Here is a 26,975-nt window from a genome sequence, read left to right as displayed (position 1 = left end):
TTAAAACAGATTTGTTACAAACGGCAAGTCATCAGTTTACTTAAATTAAAATCTCAAATGAAAATATATTTTCTTTTGAAAATGTCATAGTTATTTGCAGACTGCATTTTGCTTTAATCATACTAAAATATAACTTTTCAAAGGCTAGTCATTGTAGTAGCCAATTAAAAAATATTTTTTTCTGGAACATTCAGAAATCTAAGTATGTATTCCAAATCAAGAAGGGTAAATCACTTTTCAAAAGCACTTTAGACTTTTTTTTCCCCAATAAAAGTAAAGAAATTCACAGTTATATTTAACTTAAATGCCCTTCAGTAACTTATTGAAACCCAGAAAGCCTTAATGACTTTGTTAATGGATCACATTATGTCTTGATGTTTGGGTATTTAAGATATGTTTCACTCTTTTATCCATGTATTTCTTTGCTTTATTATTTGTCATTATGTTAGTCTTCTTTTTTTTTTTTAAGTAATTGTTGTTTTGTGATTGGAGGGCCAAGTTATATAAAAAAGGAAAAAATATGAGCAATAAAACCAAACATAAAGCTAAAACAGATGTAATGGTTTCTGAAAAGTGCAGGTCTAGTCCTTGGTACCACTTTTCATAGAAGTGTGACAGTCAGGGTGAACAAATGGCCAGATTTGGTGTCTCTTAGTTTTTGATGGGTTTGGATCTCTTGTTTGAGACTCTTTTCAATCCCTGTTTGCAGGAAGAATCCCTGCCCAAGTAGATTTATACATCAGTACAGCCCAGGATATAGTTGGGGCTTCAGCACCTGCCTGAAAAGGTTTCAGCTACTTCAAAGAGCATTAGCCATAAAATACTATGGAAGGGTGGAAATGTTCACATGTGCTTCCCATCCCTCTCCCACACCACCATACAGTTAAAAAAAATATCTGAAAGTTTTGGAGTGTAGAAAGGGTTCTGGACAGGACCTCCTAGTGGTGCCCCTCAAGGAACCTGGTGCAGGCGGGGGGGCAAAGGGAGAGAGAACCCCCTCCTGCCACACACCCCAGAATAGGAGAGAGAGACATGAGCGTTAGGAAAAAGAAGCACCTGTGACCAATTGCTATCCCTCTTTCCCCCAAAATGAGGTAGCGCAAAGGGAGAACAGCACTGGAGGGAGCTTGGTGGATCAACTACTGTTCTGAGCACTGAGTTCCGTGCATCTGCTGCTACAGAGCTGACAGCAGTCCTGCTGTGCTCCTCTACTAATACACCTTTGATCTGCTTGTGGGAAGAAGAGGAGATGGGGCCTGTGAATCTCCCACCATTTTCCCCCGACCAAGATTTCATACAAACATAGAAGATTTGGGTAAGAAGAGACCTTAGGAGGTCATCTAGTCCAACCCCCCTGCTCAAGGCAGGACCAATCCCAACTAAATCATCCCAGCCAGGGCTTGTCAAGTCGGGCCTTAAAAACCTCTAAGGATGGAGATTCCACCACCTCCCTAGGTAACCCATTCCAGTGCTTTCTCTTGCTCACTCGCTCGCGCTTTCAATTGAAAGACCAAGGTTAGTCATTAATATACTTTAATAAAAATTGAGGGTCAGGGAAAGAAAAAGGGGAAGTGAAGCTATAAATCTAATAGCTGTGGTAAAATAGAAATGAAACTCTGAAAAGAACATACTGTAGAATCCATCAAGTCTTTCTGCTGCGTAGGTAGATCAAGCATTTTTATTGATTCTTTCTAACCCAGGCTTAAAGAGTAGGTCAATACTCTGTCCATGCAAAAGAATGTAAACAATATGTCTAACAGAGTAATTTGTGCCTCAGCTAACTTATGTTCCAATAAATTGGGCAGGTAACACAATATCCAAAATAAAAAATTCAAGCAATACTGTACCTGCAAATAGCAGACTTGAAGTAAACTGAGCCATTTTGTCAAGCACTTTGAACCAGAAATAGCCCCTTGATAGATTTCTGACACGTCACATTGTGTTATTACCATATTTGTTTATATTTGGCGTAACTAGGTTTGTTGTCTTGAACACATCCTGTATGCATGTCTGGAGGGACCTGTGCACAGTGAAGCAAAAATTCCAAAACTTAATGTGAATGGAGATCTTGTCTATTCAGGATCTACTGGAAATCTGTCACCTCAGCACAAGTTGCAGTGGAGTTTTTTCTTAACACCAGTTCATGAGTTGAGGAAACAGTACCTAACAATTTGAATTCTGAGTGAATAGATTTTCTCTATTTCTTTTGTATTCTGGGGTAAAAATTTCAAATAAGTGAAGCTACTAGGATCCACTTTAAAACCGCAGTTACTAGAGTGATAGGGTGTATACCATAAAGTGATTTAGCTAATGTTGAAATTTTCAAAGCCAACTAGGCCATAACAAAGTTATTAAGATAGTCAAGTCCAGAAAATACTATGAGGAACTTCAGAAGGACTTAATCAAGGTAGCAGAATGGTCTACATGATGGCAGATGAAATCCAATGTTGATAAATACAACGTATTGCAAAGTGGAGGGGAAATTTTCTAGTAATCATAAACCTTACAGGGTTCTAAATTAACTGTACTAATACAGGAAAGAGATCTGGGCATCATTGTGATCCACTCCGTTAATACCTAAGCTCAATGTGCAGGTTTGGTTAAAAAGAGTATCCAGGATGCAATACAGAAAAAAATGGAGAACAATATAGAAAAAAAAGTATAGTGTAGTACAGTATTATAAAAATATATCAAAGATGCAGACTCATATGGAATATTGTGCACAATACTGATCACCCCATCTCAAAAAGGATATTGCAGAAATAAGTGGGGTTCAGAGGAGGGAAGGAATAGATTAAGTGGGGAAAAACTCTCATATGATGGCTGGAAAGATTGGGATTGTTTACCTTAGAAAGGAGATGAGTAAGAGGAAACATGATAAAAATATATATCAGATGTTCTCCCTGTTTCATAATGCAAGAAAAAGGAGTTATTCAATGAAATTAAAAGATGGCAAATTAAAAACTTATAAAGGAAATACTTTTACACAGAACATATATTTAGACTATGGAATTCATTGTTGTATGATGTCATTGAGGCCAAGAACTTATAAAGCTTCAAAGAGGAATTGGACATGTGTATGAATAACAAAACTTGCAGTTAATGCTAATGAAAAGAACAATGGAAGGATGATAAAATCTCATGTTTCAGGGTTTAAACCAATCTCTAACAATTGGATCAGGATGAGATCTTCATCAATGGCAGGTTACCACATATCTGTTTCTTGTGCCTTCCTGTGAAGCATCTGGTACTATCCAGTGTCAGAGACATGATAGTGAACTAAATGGACCATACGTCTTACCCAGTATGGTAATTCTTATATCTCTGTGCATTTTGATACACAATTTCCATTAAAATATACCCTCACTTGGCTTTGAAAACCACAGTCTAAACCTATACCTTAATCTTTGATTTAATTTAGACAATATGGAGATATGGAACGCTTCATATCCATAAGTTAAGGGGTTTTGAGTGTTCCACAGCACACTAAGGTTTCAGTGATCAAGCTAATTGGTTGTTGTGCAGAAAAGGCAAAAAATCCATGAAAGGAGACAACCCTGTTTTGTGTCTCTGTCAGAAAGAAAACAGTGCAAAATTAAATAGCTGTAATATGTAACAGAAGATTGATCCAACTAATAAAGGGCTTGAAAGTTTCCAGCTCTCATACCCAGCTATTGTGTCTGACTACTGTCCTTTGAACAAAAGGGGAGGTAACTCCTTTTTGAGTTGAAGAAATCCTATCAATCAGCTGTCTTACCTTATAATATCTGAATACTACATGCCAATAAAAAGTTCAATTGAGTAGGTATGGATAATCCTATGACTGAAAAACTAGGATTTTAGCCAAGATTTTTATATCTGTTAAGCATTTATTCATCTATTTAACTATAAAAAATATTTTTAATAATTAGGCTACCTACGATCTTTTCTGGGGTAGAGATAATATTAAAATAACAAAACATAAATTATATATGATTGAGAGGTTGGAAAGAGAACTTGGAGAAATTTCTGACAAAACTTTTTGGCCAAGAGTCTTCTGATTTCTAGAAGAGTGATGGGTTCCCCCTAAGTGCTCTGTTTTCCTAGAAATTGTGGTAAATTACAAAATCAGAGTTACTGCAATTTTTAATCATGAATGGCCTAAGAACAGAGAAGTGTCCGTCTTTATAGAGCTGTTTTAACGCCAACATTGGGGCATAATGGTTATTGCCACAAGTTATTGCCAAAACCACTTCAAGTTTTCTAATGTAAGTAATAGTAATTTTCTACCTTTGTGATTTTAAAGACACAGACAATTGTATTGCCTGTTTTTAAGCAAGTTTTCTGGTATGAACTTACCATAAAAGTGTAGCTGGTTGTGCATTTGTCTTTCTAGAATCTGCCTTTTTAATGTATGGGGAGCTATGTTAATGTATTTTTCCTGTCTTGAAGCATTATGCAAAGACTTTATTAATGAAGCTTTGCCTTTTTTGCACAACCAGCAATGGATGTAGTTTAATTAGGCCTCAACTCTCCTCATTTAACTTATCTGGGAATACTCGAGAAGAAATTGTACAGGGCTTTTCTCAATCATTTCCACTTATTTGTGAGGGCTGCTGTCAACTCTCCCCTTTTCTAACCTGCTCCAAGCCTGTTGCTGGGACCCCTCCACCTTCCTCTCATGGGAGGATTAAGAGGAACTGAGGAAAAAAGGAGGGTGGGTTGTCTCCCTGTTGTCTGACTTTAGGAGCTCCAACCCTCCTTTTCCTTTTCTCCTTTTCTTTAGTGGATGACTTCCCCTAAATCCCCATCCAACTGCTGTTTGTTAGGGAACTGTATCATCTCTGTTAACAAGTACTGCACTGGACACCTGGTACCTGCTAAATTGTGGCATCTTGGCTTAACCTCCTGACCTACCCCACTGGATCCCTGACCTGTGGGCAAAGTGAAAAGCTCACCCCATTTCAGCCAATTTGGCAGTGAGGGAAAAATTCTTTCCCAGCCCTGAAAGAAAAATGATGACTAGTGCAATGCCCACAACAGATCATAAAAACGCAGTCTTACTCTGATTCCATTGTTGGAGGGTGGGTGTTGCTGATCTATGATTAATGAGAGAGAGGGTTCCTTCCAGAGTGCCTGGGTATAAATGCTCTCCTCTTGACCAGTGCATGTGGTGGCTCAGTGCCTCCACCTGATCCAGCCACTTCCTGTTCCACCTTTGGTTCCACTCAGGTAAGTCCCATGTAACCCTAATTTAGAAGAGATGCTTAAAGGAGCCCCAAACTTTTTTCTTCCTCCTTGCCACACAAGACTTTCAGTTTCAATGAGCAACTCTGGAAAACTTAGGTGTGGAATTGGTGTTTTCAAAAGCCTATATGAGAAGTGATTTGTGAGTTCTTTTGCCCCTGGAGAAGTTCACAAAACTGTTACTTGGAGTAGCACAACATATAGGATAGCTGCTAATGCCAGTGTTACAGTGACTGATGTCATGACTCATATATTCTAGTAGAGATAGTAATTACTGATGGAGGTGAGAAAGAAGGTAGAAGATTGTAAATCACATTGACAGATGCACAGTTCTTCCAGGACAATCACTAATTAATGTATTGTACAGCTATGATATAAATCTTTAACTGTGATGGATGTAGGAGGACCCTTTTGATGGAATCGAAAGAAGGTAATTGATAACACCATGTAAGTCTCTCCCCATCTTATTTTCTAGAGATACTATTTTTAGTTGATATAATTTTATAAGATTATATAGGAATTTTTATTTAAATACATAACACACTATTGCTAATTAGCACTTACGGAACAAAGCAATGTTAATTATAGTTAGTTTTTTCCCTATTAAATCAAATGAGGATGATTATTATTTTTTTAAATATAAAGCAGGCAGAACTTGTCCAGCTGAACTTTAAAATCTTAGATACATGCTGGCAATTGGGACTGTTGCAAAATGAATGAGTGCCCTCCTACCCAGACTCCACACACACACGTTATATATTTATTTATCAAAACATACAAATTAGGGCTCTGGATGATGATAAAGATTTTTGAATGCATGCAACCACCTCCAATGTGAAATAAAAACATATCCAGACATGGTAACTAAAATAATTCTTAGGCCGGCCAATGGTTCTGATCCAGCGGTTCTCAAACTGTGGGTCAGGACCCCAAAGTGGGTCGTGACCCCATTTTAATGGGGTTGCCAGGGCTGGCGTTAGACTTGCTGGGGCCAAGGCCAAAGCCAAAGCCCGATCCCCACTGCCAAGGGCTGAAGTTGAAGGGCTTCAGCCTGGGGCGGCAGGGCTCGGGCTTAGCCCCCCACCTGGGGTTGTGTCGTATTTTTTGCTGTAAGAAAGGGGTCACGGTGCAATGAAGTTTGAGAACCCCGGTTCTGATCCAATGAAAATCCATGATATCCTGAAAACATGTGATGAAGTTATGTAAAACTATATAAAGATCTTGATTCAAAGGAAGGTGAGCTAATAAATCAGAACAATAACATATCAACTGGTGCCTGCTAGTGCCTAAAACAGTAGAAGTTGCAAAATGATCTCTTATAATGCTGTTTTCACATTCATAACTTCCTAACTGTTGGCTTTTTTAAATGAAATTGTACATGTTTAGTTTTTGCTGCAATTAATTTTCCTTTTTAATTCATCCATGGATGAGTTAAATAATACATGTTTAATTTAAAAAAATCTAGCTGTACTCTAGTAAATAGAGCTAATGAAGAAACAGTGTGGGCCAGATCATCAACTGGTGTAAAGAGAGCTTTAGTGGCACCAATTGTCCGTTTAAGTTTGAAACTTTGCTTCAACATAGTGTTCACTGGGGATTAGTGATTTTGCTTGGCATGGGAAAACTTTTTTTAACTATAATTTTTTTTAATTGGAAAAACAATCACTTCTGAGCATCGCTGTGTGCCATCTATTAAGATTTTTAGAAGAGCCCTAGCCCTGTTGTGACTTCTCCATGTTCTTGGGCTGCTCAGAGGGCTTGGATTAACATAGGAGATGATGCTCACAACTCTGCTAGGACAATTTGTGTTAGGGATAGTGTACGTATTTTCATTGGAAAAACATACAGCAAAATCCTGAAAGATTTCATCGGAAAATATTGGGTTTATGCCTTTTATTTGTCTCTTATGATTTATGAAGAAGGCCTGAAAGGGTGATGATATTTTTTTACTATTTTTTCCCCCTCCCAAAAAGTATTTATTTTTCCACTTTATTTTTACATTATAAATTCAGGTTTTCTCTGTCCTAGGACGAGTGGTGAATGAGTGAAATGATAGCATCACAAGCATTTAGAATAATTCAGGAGGAACGGGACCTTCAGTTAGAATGTCTAAAATTCTGGGTTTTGTTTCTTTTTCGTAATGTCTATTTAATTCCAGTGACTGACTGACTATTTTGGAGAAAGAGGAGTTTTATTAGAGAATTAACACCTTACCTCTTCAATTAAGGTATAATATCACAAGATACTTTTGCTTTTTCAGCAAAAAGAAAAACCATACCTGACATTGTCAGAGCAAGCAGAAATCATATCTCTTTTTGAGGGAGAGGAGGATTAATTTTTGCAGACCTTCTTTATAGGGTAAAGAAAAGAAGGGCAAAAGTCCAATTTTTTTTTAATTAATTTGCACTTTTAAAATCAGACCTAGGTAAACATCTAGCTTCATATCAAGGATAGGTAAACATCATTTTAGGGACATTCTCATTTTTGTTTGCTGTTTTGCTGTAATCTAGAATATTCTGAAAATTCAGTTTCCATTTTAAATGTTTTTGTTCATTGTAAAGACGAAGCTAGTACCTGCCATTTATTATGATTTATTATATTCTAGTGTAACACCCAAAGGCTCTAGTTAAATCAGGACTTCATTGTGCTAGGCATTATACAAACACATAACAAATCAATGTACCAAGCTTCTGCTAACCCAGACTTGCTGCAGCTGTCTGTTATCAAACAAATGTGCCGTTAGCATTGTTTTTGGAACCCTAACTTTTGCATTTTCTGGCTTTATGATTTTAACTGTGATGCTTTAATGTAGCATTATTATTTGTTTTTCTTCCATTTAATAATAAATTATCTACATTTCATTAGCTTAGACACCATCAAACAAAACTAATTACAGAAGACTTGGAAAGGTAAATATCATTCCATAGTACCAGCTGAGCTGGTATGTATCCAAATGGGCACTTAATCCTCATGTAGAAGAGTCATAAGGAAAAGGAGTATTTAAAAGCAAGACAGATGAGGGAGAAAGTGCTCTGTAATGTTGGAATAGTACTCATCTGGAGTAACTGCTAGGCATCAACATACTTAAATTTTAAAAAATGGAGTGCAAGTATTTCATTTTCCTAGTAAGACTAACATCCATAACAAAGTTAGCCTGTTTATGAAGAATTGTAAGTAATCTATAATATTGTGGCTGCAGATATATAACATAGAGGAATATGATAATATTTTACTAAATAGGCATGTATTTCACAAGTGTTCAGTAGCATAATTTAATGTCCTCAAACATGAATGAAATGCATCCTTGGCCCAAAGGTGGACTCAATGGAAATTGAAATGATCCTTAACAGTAACTGAATACTCAAATGGTATTCTGTAAAAACGCTACGGCTTTTTTATCCATAGCAAAGACAATATCATAGATCACACAGTTACCTTCAGTATGAAATGTAAAGCAATGCATTATAAAGTCAGAGATGTTAACAACACGAGCAGGATCACGTAATACATCTGATTCACATAATACATATACTTTAGTAGTCAGTAAGACTGACCAGATCATAAAAAAAAATTAGAGAATATGCAATATGCTGAAATATAGTAATTTTTATTGCACTAAGTTAAAAACTGAGAGTGAGAGGGGAGAAAGAAAACTGGCAAACTAGTGGAGAAAGGAATATTTTGTATGCAAAATTCCCAAAATAATAAACATGCATGACTATCTTTTTGTTCTGTGTTTGTACAGCACCTAGCACAATGGGTTCCTGGTCCAAGGCGGAGGCTCTTGGGTCCTACAATAATAAAAATAATAATGAATAATAAATATTATGTGACTTAAACGGTTAAAAAAAACTAAGAAGTTATGATATGCTGCAACACTAAATTAGAGAATCTCTTAATTATTGGTCCACCACATAAATAAGCAAAGGAGTAGAATGAAATTTTTAAAGTCTGATTATTTTTTTAAAAGACCAAATGTATTGTAATGTAATTGTAATATTGCACTTTAAGGGCCATATCCCCAGCTGGTGCATGCTAATGAAATTCCACTGGCTTCAGTGCAGCTAAACCAGCTAGGAATCTATTGAGAAGTATGCTAATGATTGTTTATGAACATTTTAGTGGAAGTAGCAATACTGTAGGCTAACTGAAAATGCTGAAAAGCCAAAGTAAGGCATTGACAAGACCATGAAACAACCATTTTTTTATGGCCTCTGATATGCAAGACATGATTTATCCTACTATAATGACAAGGCAGGAAAGGTTGGTGTTCACGTGATTACAGAAAATCAATAGTAAGTCAAACCAGTTACACTAGTCTATTGTTTTTCTAGATGGCAACCTGATCGTTTATCTCTTTGAGTTCAGCAATAGTCTTATACTGATTAGCTCTTTGCATATATACTGATTAGATATAAGCTTGCAGAGTTGTAGGAATCATCATAAGTAGCAGAAGATGTCTCCAATAGGCCAAAAACACTTCAGAGGAAAAAATAAAATACAATGCAAATGGGAGACCATTACACTGAACAGTGGCACACCATCATCTGAGGTAGTGTGTTCAGTTTTGATCACCTCAAATAGGCTGTATCTACTCTGGCTTTTTTCCCCCAGAATCTCCCAGCTATTGACTGTGGCAGAAACAATGGGAGTGGTTTTGTAGAGCGGTCACCAGCATGGTACCACTAGTTGTCAAATTCCTTTTAGAGCGAGTCTAGAAGATATGGTGGCTTGAAGAGTTGATGGCCACCGGCACCTTCTCTATACAAGAGTCTCTCCCTCCCTCTGCCCCATTGCTAACTCTGTAAAGCTGCACCAGGGCTAGCAAGATTCACAATTTTTTTTAGGGACAATGAGATGAGTATAGACAAGCTATTTAGGAAGAATCTAACTGAGATAGAATAGGTCCAGAAAAGTTCAGCAGTAGTGGATCTTACATTTCAGAGGAAATGACCAAGCCTGAGATTATTTAGCATGGAAAAGTGAAGAATTGAAGAGAATTTGATTCTGATAGGATTTATTGAGCTTTTGTGTTTTAGCTCTAGCAAAGAGACTATGTTTAAAAGAGCAAATTGATAGGTTGACTTTATTTGATCTTTGTATAGGAGATTCAAAGAAATGATAAGAAAAATAGTTCTTACCATATTTACAAAATAAAAATCTACTATATTCCTGAACTTAAATATAATGCTTCTATAGTTCAGATTTATTCAGTCAAATTAGCCCTCTTCTGTGTGTCTTTGCCTTTTACTCAAGTTCTTTACCTTTACTGAAGAATGATACAGCTTCCTTCTCTTTATTGGGGTAGGACACTTTCTCCTTTCAAATCTCAAAGTATTTCTGATTGTACCATATTTATAAAGAGAAATCAGCCTCAGGGCCAGTCTTCTGAGTCCTGTGAAAGATCACTTCTGTAAAAATGTTTTTACATAATTAAATGAAAATATACATAATTATGTAAAAACATTTTTACAGATGATGTACTGTTAAGAATATTGACTTGTTTAAACTAAAACTGAAAAATTAAACTGTTTTCTGAATTGCTGCTCACCTCGCTAAGCTCTTTGCATAGGGCTTTTTAAAATTAAAACTATTTATTATTGCTGTTATAATTTTTTTTCAAAGTCACAGTTGTACTGGCATAAGCCCTTGACTGATTAGTTGAAAAATTCTTAAACTGACTACTTAAATAACCTCCATTTTCACTCAAATACACATTGTGAGCTGAATTTTTAAAACTCAGCCTTTCATTTTTCAGACACAGTTTGCAGTCACAATTATTTATGTGAGCAATGTAATTATTAGTTGTCTATCCATCAGATATAAAGGTGCAATCAGGCAGTTCAGTTTCAACATGATATGTATTTTGTAAGGCCCAGTGTTTTTTCTTATAACAGCCAAGTAACTGTTTAAGGAGTTAAAAAATTAAAACTGCTGTACTAAGGCTATGTTAAATACAACAATTTAGAATTTTGTTTCTGACTTTGTTAAAGATGAAAACACCTTTAGTGGAGTCTTTTCACTCCACTTACCAGTCCTAAATTTCCAAACCTATCAGAAGCTGCCTTCTCATTTTATAGACCATTTGTTTCATAATTACTCTTAAGTTTGCAGTAGAAAGTACTTTGTTGTTAGCCTTTATTGACCTTATCCAACAATCCACAAGAACTTTAGGTGGTCACTAGATGGCAGCAAATATTCAGAAGTAGCTTTCACTGTTTTCTCCATATGGCATTTAGTGAGTACAGTCCTTAAAAGAATGATGAGCATTAACAGGTTTTGAAGCCTTACAAACATTTATAGATTTCATCTGCAACCCATCTACACTACACATTCTTACTATCTTCCTCCTTAGCTTTGCTTTTAACTATGGAAATATTTAATTTTGAACAAATCTAAATGCAAAATGAGTAATTAAAATGAATGAGGTAGAAACAGTGGTTTGTTTTTGACTCGTGTAAGACTTTGCTATCTTCCAGGATAGGAGCTTTATACCTTGATGTTTCAAAATTAGATATTTTCAGGAGGGGTTTTGTAATATTGAAAGATGTCATTATGCTACTTCAGGGTATGTACCAGAAAGGGGTTTATTGAGTCATGGGGAGAAATCAAATGAACAAATAAGTTTGGGCAGCAAATTGAGAATAGGCTTATGCATGAGATAAGATGTCTTCCCTCCCTTTCAACTGAGTTAAAGTAGCTTAGGATAAGTGTGCATTCTTAACCCATTCAGTGTCCCATGAATATATGCACTTATCAAAATATTACTTATTTGGTGTCCATTTCTATCCTATTGGGAAACAATCCAATCTTATGAAGCATAGCCCTAGCTGAGATTTAAGTATGAAGATTCATTATTGAAATCAAAAGGGGTTACTCCAGATTTAAACTGGTTTAACTATCAATAGTTTTGGGATTTCAGTAATATTTTTAGTGTAAGGTGGTTGGGGTTTTTGTTTGTTTCATATTTCATAATAATGAATTTCCCTATTAACATATAGATCTGTAGATCTGAGAATTTGAAATTGCTTACCATTGTGTGTGCTTTTTTTCAAGTAAATTTAAAGGATTTATGTGAGAGACAGACTGTAAAAGCAAATTGATGTTTTAACATTAGTCGTTGTTAAGGAGTTTGCCAAACAATATGGAGAGAAACAAAGCAAAAGAGTATATTTTGTTTGAGTAGTATAATGGAAATCTTGAATTCTCACAGCAAAGTTAAAATAAAAACAAAAATAATTGTTGCCTTTTGTGACTAGAACTGATAGAGAATAGAACTGAAGTCGCCTTTTTAAAAAAGTAAATACGTAATGTGTCAATCAATTTGATGATGAAATACCACTAACTTACAAAAAGATTGCTGTGAAATATTGTTTCAGTATGGTTGCATTAATAGTCTACAGAAATAAATTACCCACTCAACTTTCAGTTACATTCTGATACCACAGCTGTGTGCTAAAGTCAGGGGCAGCCCTAGCCATTTTGCTGGCTGGGATGAAAAACGTTTTTGCAATCCCTCTTCCCTCCACACTGGTGACCGGGCCAAATAAATAAATAAATAAGCTGGCCAATCAGCGGAGCAAAAAATAACAATTTTTTAAAAAAAAAGGCTGTCCTGTCATAGCAAAGCAAAACAGAACACCCAGCGGTATGGCACCCCCAGAAGTTGCCACCCAGGGTGAGTGCATTGCTCTGGCTAGTGGCCATGTGTATGTGAATCTTCAAAGATAAAAGGCAGGTGAAACCTATTTTTAAAGTGATGACAATATATGAAGACATGGTAAAAAGCCTGGTGTGCCAATGTTGTTTGATTTGAAAAATATTTATATTAATCTTATTTCCACAATTTCAGGACATTTTCCCTTATAATATGGCTTCTTAAACACATATGAGGATATAATTGAAAAATTATCAATTTTAGTCAGGTTGCAAACATCTCACTTAAACTCAGACAGGAAAGTAAGTTTACATGGCTTAAAAAGTTTAAAATATGAATTTCACATGAGTCTTGTTCATAGAAGAATTACAGATTCCTTGTGGTAGAAGCCTGTATTGCGTGATCTTTCCTACTGTTTATAAATTTTACATTAAAAGATCATTTAGGTGCTCAGATATCTGAAACCTACTGTGAAAAAAGGTACCATGGTGATTCATGCTTTAGAAATGCAGATATATAGGTGGTTCAGAAGAGATTGTTATATGATTATTATTTTTAGTATATTTTAAATGGAAAGCTACAGACACTTTCTCTAATCTAGTGCTAATGGTCTGAATTCAGTATATTATGAACTTAATGCTTGTGTTTTCCTCTAATATGTAAGTTCAATTTTTGTCTCTCTTCCTACTTACAGGTTGCTCTTGGAACAGTAACTAATGTGGAGGAAGCAGTAAAGTGGATAAGTTACACTTATCTTTATGTACGGATGAGAGCAAATCCATTAGTATATGGCATCAGTCACAAGGCTTATCAGGTAGAAAATGCATTTAAAAAAAAATCTAACCTGCTTTCTGGTTCTGTAAACCTTTCCTGATGTGAGGATAAATATTTGCTATTTCTGCTTTACCTGACATCAGCAATTCTTTAAGTGTATGAAAGGGAGAAGATATTTTCTATAGCAGAGAGTTATTTTTTAGAAAATTAGTAAGTTAAAAGGTCCCTTCTGAGTTGTCCTGTCTAACACTTTTACCCACTATCATACAAAATACGTTTTCAATGGCCAAATTAGCCATCAACGCGTAGCACTCATTCTTATCAAAACAACTATCATGCTTTAGTCACTGTCAGCATTTCAGTAGTGAAAGTCAGATATGAATTATACAGTCAAGTCTTCTTGAAGCCATAGCTCTGCTCTACACACAGTATTTCCTCTGTCAAGTATTTGTTTTAGAAGATCTCACCACTTGCAGTATCATAAATTATTAGACAGAATATTTGTTAATTTAATAGATTAATAAAATTAATCATTCAGTCATATTTGAAGTCTCTTTCTTCTTGGGATCCAGTCATTTAAAGAGTTTTACTCCTTTGTTTTATGTTGTTTTTAGATATTATTTTGTATATTGGAATAAATCAGAACACAGATATATTTTTTTCATAGTGGAATTCCTTATTTTTACTTTTTGGTGTGTTTCATAGTTTGCAGGAAATGTAAACACCTATCTTTCTTTAACACTGCTGTATGTGCTCTACTAGAGCCTTCAACAATAGTAATTCGATAGGTAGGAGAAGAACATAAACTGGTAGGAGGAAAAAACGAAGGAATTATTTCTCTGGAAGATCTATTTATTTATTATTTATTAATAGCAACTGTTCGAAGCTGCTTAGAGGTTTTGCGGGTAGGAGTAGTCCTGTTGGATGTAGTTTAGTGGTCAGAGTGCAGACGAGATGGTCAGAGGTTCATGATAAATGTAATTTATTTCACATCTCCACAATTTGTTGCATGGCTGCATAGTTTTTCAAATGATTATCAACACCCCGGTTTTGAGTACGTACGATGTACATAGCAGTATGCCAGTGTCATGTTTCAGGTCCAAAATCTTTGTCCTTGGGGCTGGAAGTGGGATTTAAACGATAGGGAAAGTAGGTAAGAATTCCATAGTTCTCAATACATTATAGTGAGGTGTAATTTAAATATTTTATGGGCTCTCATTTAGAATGGCTTTCTGAGTGCAGTCATCCCAAATGCATATTAATAAAACTCTTATACTACATTATAGTGTATTTGTATATGGTTAGCCAAACTCACATAGCCAGGGAAATGAAACGTATAATATAACGTGTTATCAAATACTATATCTAGCTGGGGCTCAACAGTGGGAGTTTTGACATATCCTAGCTCTGTAGAATTCCTTCACACTCATGTCTCTGGCAAGCAGTACTGAGTTCTGTGGCAAATTATTAATTGATTTAAGCATATTGGATAATTAATGTAAATCTGTTTGGTAACACCAAATGATAACATTAAAACACAATTAACAGGAATAATTTTTAAAACAAAACTGACAAAAAAATGTTTGTGACATTCTTCAGCCAAACAAGCAAGTTCCAATCCTGAAGGTCCACCAGTGCTCTGCCATTCCTGCAGCTGTCTCCTTCGCTGCCACATCCTGTACTGAAGTGGCCTTTGCTCTTTTGTGTTAAGATAGAAACAGACTATGCCTATTAGAGGTGGTGTTGATTTGAATAGCAGAGAGCAAGTAGGCCTTCAGACCTAGATATTATCTTCTTTCTTGGAAGCATCTGATTTATGGTTTTACATTGCTGTGTTATGTTATACAGAGTGCAGGGCAGTTGTGCAGTTTCAGGTGCAGCATAACTATAGTTTTACCAGTTATGCAATTCCTTTTCCTCCCTATCCAGTTGTGGGTGTTTAATTTTCGTAATCAGTATACAGTTATTTCTTAATAATCTTGATAATCTTGTGATTTGCCAATTTATATATCCATATTGGTCCGTCATTATTAGCCAGTCTAGCCATTCAAAGTGCATTGATTTGCATAATCACTTTTGGTCAGATTGTCCCCAGATGTATAGTGGGGATGGGAGTGTGCAACGAACCTTCTCTCTTCCCCCCTGCCCTTTATGTCCTGTGTAAGAGCTACATAGTATTGCAGTCCCTGCTCCCATGAGGTGTCTCAGTACCACAAAAGGTGCAGGAAGGGGGCGAGGCGAGGCAAGGCCAGGCTGCACACCGCCCCACCACTCCAAGGAGCATGCTTTGCTCCCCAAAGGGCTGTAGCAGCTCTAGGACCTCGGAGTATTGGTTGATCACAGGATGACTATGAGCCGCCAATGTGGTATGGCCGAGAAAAAAGCTAATGCGGTCTTGGGATGCATCAGGCGAGGTATTTCCAGTAGAGATAAGGAGGTTTTAGTACTGTTATACAAGGCACTGGTGAGCCCTCATCTGGAATATTGTGTGCAGTTCTGGTCTCCCATGTTTAAGAAGGATGAACTCAAACTAGAACAGGTACAAAGAAAGCTACTAGGATGATCCCAGGAATGGAAAACCTGTCTGATGAAAGGAGACTCAAGGAGCTTGGCTTGTTTAGCCTAACCAAAAGAAGACTGAGGGGAGATATGATTGCTCTCTATAAATATATCGGAGGGATAAATACAAGGGAGGGAGAGGAATTATTTAAGCTCAGTACCAATGTGGACACAAGAACAAATGGATATAAACTGGCCATCAGGAAGTTTAGATTTGAAATTAGACAAAGGTTTCTAACCATCAGAAGAGTGAAGTTCTGGAGTAGCCTTCCAAGGGGAGCAGTGGGGGCGAAAGACATATCTGGCTTCAAGACTAAGCTTGATAAGTTTATGGAGGGGATGGTATGATAGCCTAATTTTGGCAATGAATTGATCTTTGACTATTAGCGGTAAATATGCCCAGTGGCCTGTGATGGGATGCTAGATGGGGTGGGATCTGAGTTACTACAGAGAATTCTTTCCTGGGTGTGTGGCTGGTGAGTCTTGCCCACATGCTTAGGGGTTTATGATCGCCATATTTGGGGTTGGAAAGGAATTTTCCTCCAGGGCACATTGGCAGAGGCCCTGGGGGTTTTTCAGCTTCCTCTGCAGCGTGGGGCACGGGTCACTTGCTGTAGGATTCTCTGCATCTTGAAGTCTTTAAACCACGATTTGAGGACTTCAGTAGCTCAGACATAGGTCAGGGGGTTGTTACAGCAGTGGGTGGGTGAGATTCCGTGGCCTGCGTTGTGCAGGTCGTCAGGCTAGATGATCATAATGGTCCCTTCTGATCTTAAAGTCTATGATTCTTCTAACTGTTGGAGAATCCCTGTCTCTTTCCTTTTGAGTCAGCTTTGGAAAACTGTAAATAAAAAATGTATTTCAGTTATTCTGAAGGAAAAGCCTTGCTACTTAGGAATATGGGGAAATAAAGAAGAGGATGAATTATATAACGGATTAAAGAGTTTCTAAAATAACGTCCTTTTCAACAGTTTGTCGACAGCCCATATTTGGACTTTGTGATTTTTTTCTCTTTCATTTCAGTTTTGAATATTTCATTAAAAATATCAACATAAGAAAAAACTAAGCTTTCTTCTGATTAGGGCATTGATCCTGCAGACGCATGCTTAACTTTATGCACATGCGTAGTCCAGACCTGTTCAGTCTCTTGTAGTGGCCAGGAGGCTACTGTTTTTAGCGGCATCTGAGCTGCTGTTGAAGTTGCAGGTGCTTGGGAGCTGAAATTGTCTCATTTGGTAAGAGCCATTCTAGGCAGGATCTCTATTGTCGAAGTCCTTCAGCATTCCTAACTATAGAGATGCAGCCATGGGGACTCTAACTACAGAGACACAGCAGGCAGGGGCAACCAGTGCTGGACACCCAGCTATGGGCTAGCAAGTCAACCAGAACTATATTTTAGTAATAAATACAGCAACACCATCATTAGTCTTTCAGTGCTATAACTATCCAGGGTCAAGTAACTTCCCTGTTGTTGGTTTTTTGTTGTTGTTGAAATATAGTATAATTTTGATGATGGACCAGTATATCAGCTGCATTTTCTCATTTTTATTCATGTTTGGTATGTGCAGCAGCTTTTTGTGAACTTAGCGTCAATATAACTGGTATTAATAAGGACTGAACTAATTCTTGGTGTGATAGTCATGGCCTTATTTTATTTGTTTTGCAACTGTATTTTGTTTCTGGCTTTTAGAAAAGTTGAATTATCTCGGTGAAATGCCTCATTTGTCACTTTTGTATTTTGTTCATGGTCTCTAGATGGATCCAGGGCTAGAGAAGCACAGAGAACAACTGGTGATTGAAGTTGGCAGAAAGCTAGACAAAGCCCGCATGATTCGTTTTGAAGAGAGAACTGGATTTTTTTCTTCAACAGATTTAGGCAGAATTGCCAGCCACTATTATATTAAGTATAATACTATTGAGGTACAACAACTTGTTCTACTTCTGGTATACTTCTCTCTTTTTAACCCTTTATATAAAATGGTCATGAGAAGATTTTATAGGTCATGTAGCCAATTTAACACTGATATCTTTTTCAAATCATGATTACAAAAGAAACTGTCTGAGCATATGGCAATAGGGAAAGCTCAGCAGCATTGATTTGGTCAGATTTGGTTTTGGATGATGATTTCTACATTCTCTGCCCCTTCCTAAGACTTAGATATCTTATCACCTGTATGTCCATTTGCAGGAAATAGGATTTGCATGCACAGAGCCCACTAACAGAAGTGTTTCTGTGGGTGAAAATGCTATCACCTTGTCATTCATGTGATAGAATTTATCAGTGCCATACAGGCAAGTGTTAGTGCACTGAAGCGTGTGTAGATTTGCATATATGCCCAAAACTGTTCCTGCTCCATTGGAGCCTGGGAGCTGAAAATGTGTTGTCGTTCTTTAATTAGGCATTTATCATACACATTCGAACATAGTGTAGACAAGATTTTCAAAAGTGACTATGGATTTTGTTTGCCTCCATTTTTGGGTCTCCAGCTCGAGACAACTTAAAAGAAGCTGTTTTTTTAGAAAGTGCAGAGAAGGCCCTCTGAACATTTGGTCCTCTTTAAGTAGTCTGAAGCTGGGTATCCAATAACCAAGACACCTGCTTACTTTTAAAAATCTTAGAGACTCTCTTCTTTGAGTTGTTACTGAAAGCAGAATTGTCTTTAATTTTAAGTTGGTAGGTCAAAATCATTGTTTTTGCATTTTTATTTTTAACAGTAAATGAAATCACTTTATTTTTGATAGACTTTCAATGAACATTTTGATGCTCACAAAACAGAAGGTGATATTCTTGCTATAGTATCTAAGGCAGAAGAATTTGAACAGATCAAGGTAAGATTGCATCACTTCATCCAGAAGGACACTTTTAATGGAAGTAGACCCTAATCCACAGTATCAGGTCCATAAAATGCATGACCAGTGGTTGGAGAATGAGTGCGGCTTTTAACCCTACTCTCTGAGTCCTCTGGATGTCAGGTAGTCAGGGCCTGATGGAAATGGCCCCCAACTGGTTCCCTGTAGGGGCCAAACATTTACTGTCTTTAAATAAATTTTAGACTGAGACTGTCAGTCTCAGTAGATTTATGGTGTGTTTTGCATTCTCATCAGTGAGAATGTAAAATGCTATGCATTATTCAAACTGTAGATATGAATATTTCTTTACTTGTATTAAGACTTAATCTTATTAACAGTGAAAACTGTAATATCATGAATCATAGTACTTTACAGTTTTGAGCTAAGAACATATTATGACACATTATATGACTATAATGAATGCATTTAATGTTAATTCAAATTTTCCCTAATCCAGATGGACAGAGGTTTTACTCTGGTCAAATAAAAAATGAAATCTCATCAGATGGAGGATGGTAGGGTCAGAAGATTCAATTTTTGTGGCATATCAAATTTTTGTGTGTCAATGGCAACCTTAATTGATGGTGATGAATAATAAAATGTAATTGTGTCACTATTAAGATAGTTTCAATTAAGTTCTATTAGCTACAGTCTGGAAGACTTGGTTTTTTTTGGGGGGGGGGGGGGGAGGGGGGTGTGTGTAAAATTAGACTCTGTTTAAAATAATGTTTCTAAGAGATAATGGAAATTTAATTTAGTGTGAAAGTTTTTACCAAGTTACTCCAACCTCTTCAAACTTATTTATTGTGTTTTAGGTAAGAGAAGAAGAAATAGAGGAACTGGATGCCTTACTGAACAATTTCTGTGAACTTTCTGCTCCCGGAGGTGTAGAGAACAGTTACGGAAAGATAAATATCCTCCTTCAAACATATATTAGCCGAGGAGAGATTGATAGTTTCTCCCTTATTTCAGACTCTGCATATGTTGCACAGGTAAAAAAAAATTATAAAATCTCTTCATTTGTCTTTCTTCACATCTTTCATTTACCCAGATATATGGATAGCTATGTGGGCCCAGATTTTCAAAAGTATATGCACATATGATTTGAAAATCTGAGCACTAGCTTTTGAGATTTCAACACAGAATATTTTTGATTTAGTGGAAAATAATTGCTAAGTGCTAATTTAGGAGGCCAAGTTGTACTTTTTTAGTTGAGTTTGAATTAGTTTTCCAGTATAGTAGCCATTAACTGTTGTTTGTTATCTTTCATAGTTTAAATTGCAATTGCATACAAGATGTTAGCCTTAAACCTCAGTGTTTCCTAAATTTACCAAAAAGTGTAAATCCATTTAACTTTCTTGCATTCTAATTTTATATGTTTGTTTTGCAAAGCATTATAAAATTGGTTTACACCAGAATGTTTTATTAATATTGGTCTTACAAATCTTAAGTAGGTTGCGTACACACTTGTCAGAATTGGCTTTAAGTTCACACCGCATACCATTAAACAGCTAGATTGACCCTAGAAGTTCACCAGTCATATACAGATTGGCATTTGCTTAATTTGAACATACACTTGAAAGGGACTAGCCTGAATGATCTTGCAGAGTGGCAAAACATAACTTCAAGCTGATTGTGCATTGTGACCGGTAGTGTTTAGACTTGAAATTTAAAAAACCTGAAAGGAGATACCAAACATTATGGAAGACCTCTCCACAGTTGGGGGGACTACACTATGTTGACACCCACACAGTAATAGCAGACCAGTCCATGCTCTTGATTGATGGCTCAGTTTAACACCCCAAGTGGTCATCAACTTGATGTGTTGCTTGGTCATCACATGGATACAACAGCACTGGAAATCTATGGAATATTGCTGCTTCTTCACAAGTCTAGGATCCATCCCAGGAAGTCAGGGGGCCACTTGAAATTCGTCTTAAAAGGGTATCTGTTAACTGGCTTGAGGACCCTAAAAGAGGCAAATGACACAGCTCATAAACAATTCCATATGTCAACCAATAGTAAATGTATGTAGTGGGTTATAAGGTTGTGGCTTTTGGAACAATTAAGAGTATTTCTGTCTCTTCATTCAGCAGCAGCAGCATAGTATGTTCTGACATTGTGCTGTCAGATCTTGCCAAACCATTTTAAGAAGAAATAATAAAAATTGTATTTAAATTATATTAAGGATGAGAGTTAAACATTTAAAAGCATAAATATTCTGAGTTAAGATCGTCATGCCATCTTCGCTTGTTTCCTTGTGTTCAGGTTTTATAGCACACGTGGGCTTGCTGAGATCATTATACATATCATAAAGATTGTGATACATGCACAACAAGATCATTTTAAGAGAGGTCTCTCAATTTCAGTTTATAGCTTTTATTTGTCTCTTTCAACTGTAGCATTTTAAAGCAGGTGGTGTGGTCCCATATGCCGGTGCTCAATTTATAAATGTGTGTAATAATTTACGTGAGGACATGAGTGGTAGTGCTTAGAATCACAATTTTTAAATTGCAGTTCTACTCCAAACAGTGACTACAGTAACGCCTCACTTAACGTTGTAGTTATGTTCCTGAAAAATGCGACTTTAAGCGAAATGATGTTAAGCGAATCCAATTTCCCCATAAGAATTAATGTAAATAGTGGGGTGTTAGTTTCCAGGGAAATTTTTTTTGCCAGACAAAAGACATTATATACATTTTAAACAATTTTAAACAAGCAATTGAATACAGGTATACGTTTTAAGCAATTGTAAAGAAACAATTTAATACTACAATCCTCATTGCTGAGTATGAAGCAATGGGATGTGCAGGCACAGGCACTGCCCACTGGCACTGCAGACAATGAGGCAGGCAAGGAGTCTGAAGGTGCCGTAGGCTAGGAGAAGCATGTTGTGCAGCAGCAGCTTCCCCTATTGTGCAAGCACCAGGGGCGGGGGGCTCAACCCTCAGCCCGCCCACTCCATCCCTTCCCCCAAGCCCCCAGCCTTAACCCGCCTCTTCTCCCTCCCCCACCTCTTCCCCCTTTACTCTACACGCCACGTCCTCACTCCTCCCCACTCCCTCCCCTGCCTCCTGCCCATGGCAGTCCGCTGGTTTGTGGCATTCAGGAGGTGGGGAGGGAGGGGGAGCCTGTGCGCCTAGTCTTCGCTCCTGCCTCCTGGATGCCACAAACCAGCTGACTGCCACGGGCAGGAGGCGTGGGGAGCAGGGGGCAAGGCGCTGATCTGCGGGGTCTGCTAGTGGGACAAAGCAGGCAGCCAAACGACACTATAGCGGAGCATTGCACAACTTTAAACAAGCATGTTCTGTAATGGAGCAGGGACATAAGATCGAAACAATGTTAAAGCAAGAGGACATTAAGTGGAGAGTTACTGTATTTTAAAAAAAATTGTTCCTTCTACCTCAGTAGAAGAGTAGTAACTGCGTGTTTTAGTGACAAAATATTTTAGTACCTTTTTTTTTTTTTTTAACTCCTGTTGGCACTGCAGAGCCAGCACAAAGTGAATGCTATTCTGCTCAGTGAGTCATCAACAGAACTACTAGCTCATTTCTCACTGTAAAGTCAGATTCTTCCCTCAGTTACACCTAGGCAATCCCACTGAAAACAATGGGCTTGCATGGGTGTGTAATTGGGCAGAAATGGGCGGCAAAATATTTGTCATTGCCATGTTAGATGAGTATGGATGGATAGATTATTTTTTATCTACAGTCTATGAAGAATTAATCTTGATGTTGAGATTCTAAGTTAAGTTTGCAGGGAATGCAAATAAAAGAAGAAAGCAAACATTTTTATAAACTAAGTAAAAGTGATTGAGAAGTCATTGAGACATAGTGAGCAAAACCCCTGAGTGCTGGTGTAACTATGATCAAAACCAAGGACAGGAATCCTGCGACAGACCTAGCAATTGAACCTACTTCTTCTGACTACCAGATTGGGCTTTAACCCAAAATTTTCAAGAATATTTTAGCTAAAACTTAACAATAAAAATATGTTGTTTTGGGAGTCTGATAGGAAAAAACATAGTATAGATGCGGTATCCAATGAGAAATGTTTGATCTGAATCTAATATTTTTCTTCGTCTCGATGTTTCACTCTGTAGAATGCAGCTCGGATTGTTCGAGCCCTTTTTGAGGTTGCTCTTAGGAAACGATGGCCTGCAATGACGTACCGGCTACTGAACCTCAGCAAAGTCATTGACAAGCGGCTGTGGGGCTGGACCAACCCTTTGCGACAGTTCTCAGTGTTGCCACCATCAGTCCTCGCAAAGCTGGAGGAAAAGAATCTCTCTGTAGATAAGATGAAGGACATGAGGAAAGATGAAATAGGTAAAAAACATAATAAGCAATGTTCTGTTTAAACATTGGACTCTATGTTCTTCTCTTTACATTGAGTAGGAACTTGCTATTAATCCCATTGATTTCTGACAGTTGACAAACCAGGTCCTTCATTACTTACAACTTGAATATTGTTTATGTGAAAAAGAGTGAAAGTGGGGAATTATAACAAAGGACGCTACCAATAAGTGGTTCATGCCTGCTTCTGAATGATCGCATTCATTTTCATTTAACCTGAGGAGTTCATTGCCACAAGATTATCATTCCAGCCAAGAGTTTAGTGGAGTTTAGTAAAGGATTTGATATATATCAGTAATGAGGACATCCACAATTACATTTATAGGAATAAAAACAATATAAGAAGGTGTATATAATCGCTTATGCATTAGCTAGCCACCAACTGATGGGGTCAGAGGGAGAGAGTTAAGAAGAATTTTTCTTTATTTTGAATACTTTTTAACTTGTTACCCTTACTTTGGAGGGATATTTTAGATCCTGGACTTCAGTCTGCATTTCCAGGCCTCTGGTCCAAGGTGATACTTTTAACAGCATTTTTGTTATAGAATAATCAGGGTTGGGGCACTTTCAACTCTATCTGTTACAAATATAGTATCTATGTATGTGTGTGTATTCTGTGGCTTTTCAGATCAGCATCTGTACCTTATGTATTATAATAAATCAATTTGTACTTTCACAGTATTATTTCAGTGCTTAATACTAGTATAATATGGCAGTGAATATGGCCCTGCTCTTTTTTTAAAGAAAGCTGCCCTATGAGTTTTCTGGAACACAAGATGCTTGATTAAAAGACATGGAAAGAGTTTCACTCTCCTAAATTTCAGTGTGAATGGCACTTAGCATTGAATTTTGAGTTTAGGTATGTTTCTACATGTTATAGAATATGCATAGTTATATTTTAAATGGACTACTTTTCGTGTGTAAGCAGATGGAGTCTAGTATTTGAACATGGGAATAGATTATTAGTGATTAGATACTGTGGTAATGGGTGTCCTATAGTCCTATAAATGCCTAGGAAAAATACAAAGTGCATCCCTGAGAGCTGTTACTTATTTAATGTCCTTCTCCCTATCTGCTTTCTTTCTATCTGTCTCCCTCCCTCCAAGACATTGGAGAGAGAGGGAAAGCATTTGCTGGCCTGCCAGCCATCCTTTTTCTTAATTTAGAATTCAGTGCCACATTGAAATATGGAAAGAAAGCATTTTCAGGCTGGTAGCTTGTTTTCAGCACCTCTCCCTATTAATTTCAATATGAGCCCCCACACCACTTCTAAGTAGCAGGGTGACTTGAAGTAAAAAAGAGAGGAGTTGGCTGGCAGGGAAACCCTTCCAGCATCCCTATGTAACGATGCTGGTTCTAGCGGGACCCAACTGAGAGTGCCAATTCAGGACAAATTGCTTCAAGCAGGGCAGTTACAGCCCAAGGCGGGGGTTTCTGTGCACACCAAGGCAAACCAAACCAGCCAAACAGAAAAGACTTTGGTTTTACCCCACTGGCTAACCACAAGTCACACAAGCAAATCCCTTAGGCACTCCAGTTTCCCAGTATCACCACCAGTGTCACTCGTTATGGGGACAAATGGTTATGAAAACCAATACCCCAGTAAAAGAAAAAAGGTTCTCTCAATCCCAAAGGACCAAGCCCCAGACCCAGCTCAATATACAAATCAGATCCTACCCACAAATCATGCTGTTGCCAATCCTTTAGAATCTAAAATCTAAAGGTTTATTCATAAAAGGAAAAAGATACAGGAGAGAGCTAGAATTGGTTAAATGAAATCAATTACATACAGTAATGGCAAAGTTCTTGGTTCAGGCTTGCAGCAGTGATAGAATATACTGTAGGTTCAAATCAAGTCTCTGGAGTACATCCACAGCTGGGGATGGGTCTTTCAGTCCTTGGTTCAAAGCTTCAGTGTAGTAAAGTTTCTCCAGAGGTAAGAAGCAGGATTGAAGACAAGATGGAGGAGCTGTAGCAGCTTTTTATATTCTCTTGCCATGTGGTCTTTCTTTCTTTGTTTCAAAGACAAACTGTCCATCACAGTGCCTGGAAAAACCTCAGAGTTCTGTCCATAGGCATGTCCCTGCATACCTTGCTGAGTCATAAGGCGAGTCTGCCTTCTCTCAATGGGTCACTTGTATAGCTGATGGTCCTTAATGGGCCATCAAGCAGGCTAGGCAGAGCTGACACCAACTTGTCTGGAGTGTTCCCCAGAAGCATAGCACAAGTTTGAAGTACAGACAGTATACAGCCAATATTCATAACTTTAACTATAAAAATGATACACACATATAGACAGCATAATCATAACCAGCAAACCATAACCTTGTCTTAGACACCTCATTTGACCAACTTTATACAAGATTTGGTGCCACTACAGGACTTTGGTTGCAACAATGATCTATACGGTCCCAGCTTATGTCAATAACGTCACACCCTATTCTAATGGGAGATAGAGAAAGACTTCAGGATAATAGGGTAATAAGAGAGAGCCAGCATAGATTTGTCAAGAACAAATCATGACAATCCAACCTTATTTCTTTCGACAGGATTATTGGTCTAGTGGATGGGGGGAAGCTATAGACATGATGGATTTTGATTTTAGAAAGTCTTCTGGTACAGAGTAACAAGGCATTCTCATAAGGAAATGTGGTCTAGATTAAATTACTTCAAGGTGGATGCACAACTTGTTGAAAGACCATACTCAAAGAATAGTTTCCTACAGTTCACTGTCAAACTAGGTGGATGTATCTAATGGGGTCCTGCAGGGTTTTTGTCTGGGTCAGGTACTATTCAATATTTTCATTAATGGCATGGATAATGCAGTGGAGAATATGCTTATAAAATTTGCAAATGACACCAAACTGGGAGGGGTTGCAAGCACTTTGGAGTATTGGAAGACAAGATTAGAATTCAAAATGATCTTGATAAATTGGAGAATTGGTCTGAAATCAACAAGATGAAATTCAGATAAGACAAGTGCAAATTACGACACTTACAAAGGAAAAACCGAATATACAACTACAAAATGGGGAGGAACTGGATAGGCTGTAGTGGTAATAGTACTGCTGCTGAACGCAATCAGGTTTATAGTGGGTCACAAATTGAATGAGAGTCAGCAATGTGATGCAGTTGCAAAAAAGGCTAATATGCTGGGCTATATTAACAGAAGCGTATGCAAGACATGGGAGATAATTATTCTTTGAAAACTCATGGCGATCAGGGGAGGTCCCGGACGACTGGAAAAAGGCTAATGTCGTGCCCATCTTAAAAAAGGGAAGAAGGAGGATCCTGGGAACTACAGGCCAGTCAGCCTCACCTCAGTCCCTGGAAAAATCATGGAGCAGGTCCTCCAGGAGTCAATTCTGAAGCACTTAGAGGAGAGGAAAGTGATCAGGAACAGTCAGCATGGATTCACCAAGGGCAAGTCATGCCTGACTAATCTAATTGCCTTCTATGATGAGATAACTGGCTCTGTGGATGAGGGGAAAGCAGTGGACGTGTTGTTCCTTGACTTTAGCAAAGCTTTTGACACGGTCTCCCACAGTATTCTT

The 26,975-nt window shown here is 37.5% G+C and overlaps 1 protein-coding gene across 3 annotated transcripts in view; it reads left to right on the top strand.

Annotated features, from left to right (window-relative positions):
• The window catches only part of ASCC3 (activating signal cointegrator 1 complex subunit 3), a 513,547-nt gene that overhangs the window by 355,935 nt on the left and 130,637 nt on the right, over nucleotides 1-26,975 (top strand). For all 3 annotated transcript variants that reach the window (XM_074948158.1, XM_074948157.1, XM_074948156.1), the window contains exons 17-21: nucleotides 13,578-13,697; nucleotides 17,972-18,136; nucleotides 18,959-19,045; nucleotides 19,882-20,058; nucleotides 23,169-23,394. In XM_074948158.1, coding sequence (XP_074804259.1) covers nucleotides 13,578-13,697; nucleotides 17,972-18,136; nucleotides 18,959-19,045; nucleotides 19,882-20,058; nucleotides 23,169-23,394 — 775 coding nt within the window. The remainder of the gene's footprint in view (nucleotides 1-13,577; nucleotides 13,698-17,971; nucleotides 18,137-18,958; nucleotides 19,046-19,881; nucleotides 20,059-23,168; nucleotides 23,395-26,975) is intronic.

The sequence above is a fragment of the Natator depressus genome, chromosome 3 (assembly GCF_965152275.1).
Source record: "Natator depressus isolate rNatDep1 chromosome 3, rNatDep2.hap1, whole genome shotgun sequence".
Classification (NCBI taxonomy): Eukaryota; Metazoa; Chordata; order Testudines; family Cheloniidae; genus Natator; species Natator depressus.
Note: the sequence above shows the minus strand (reverse complement) of the source record. Positions and strands in the feature narration are given on the sequence as shown.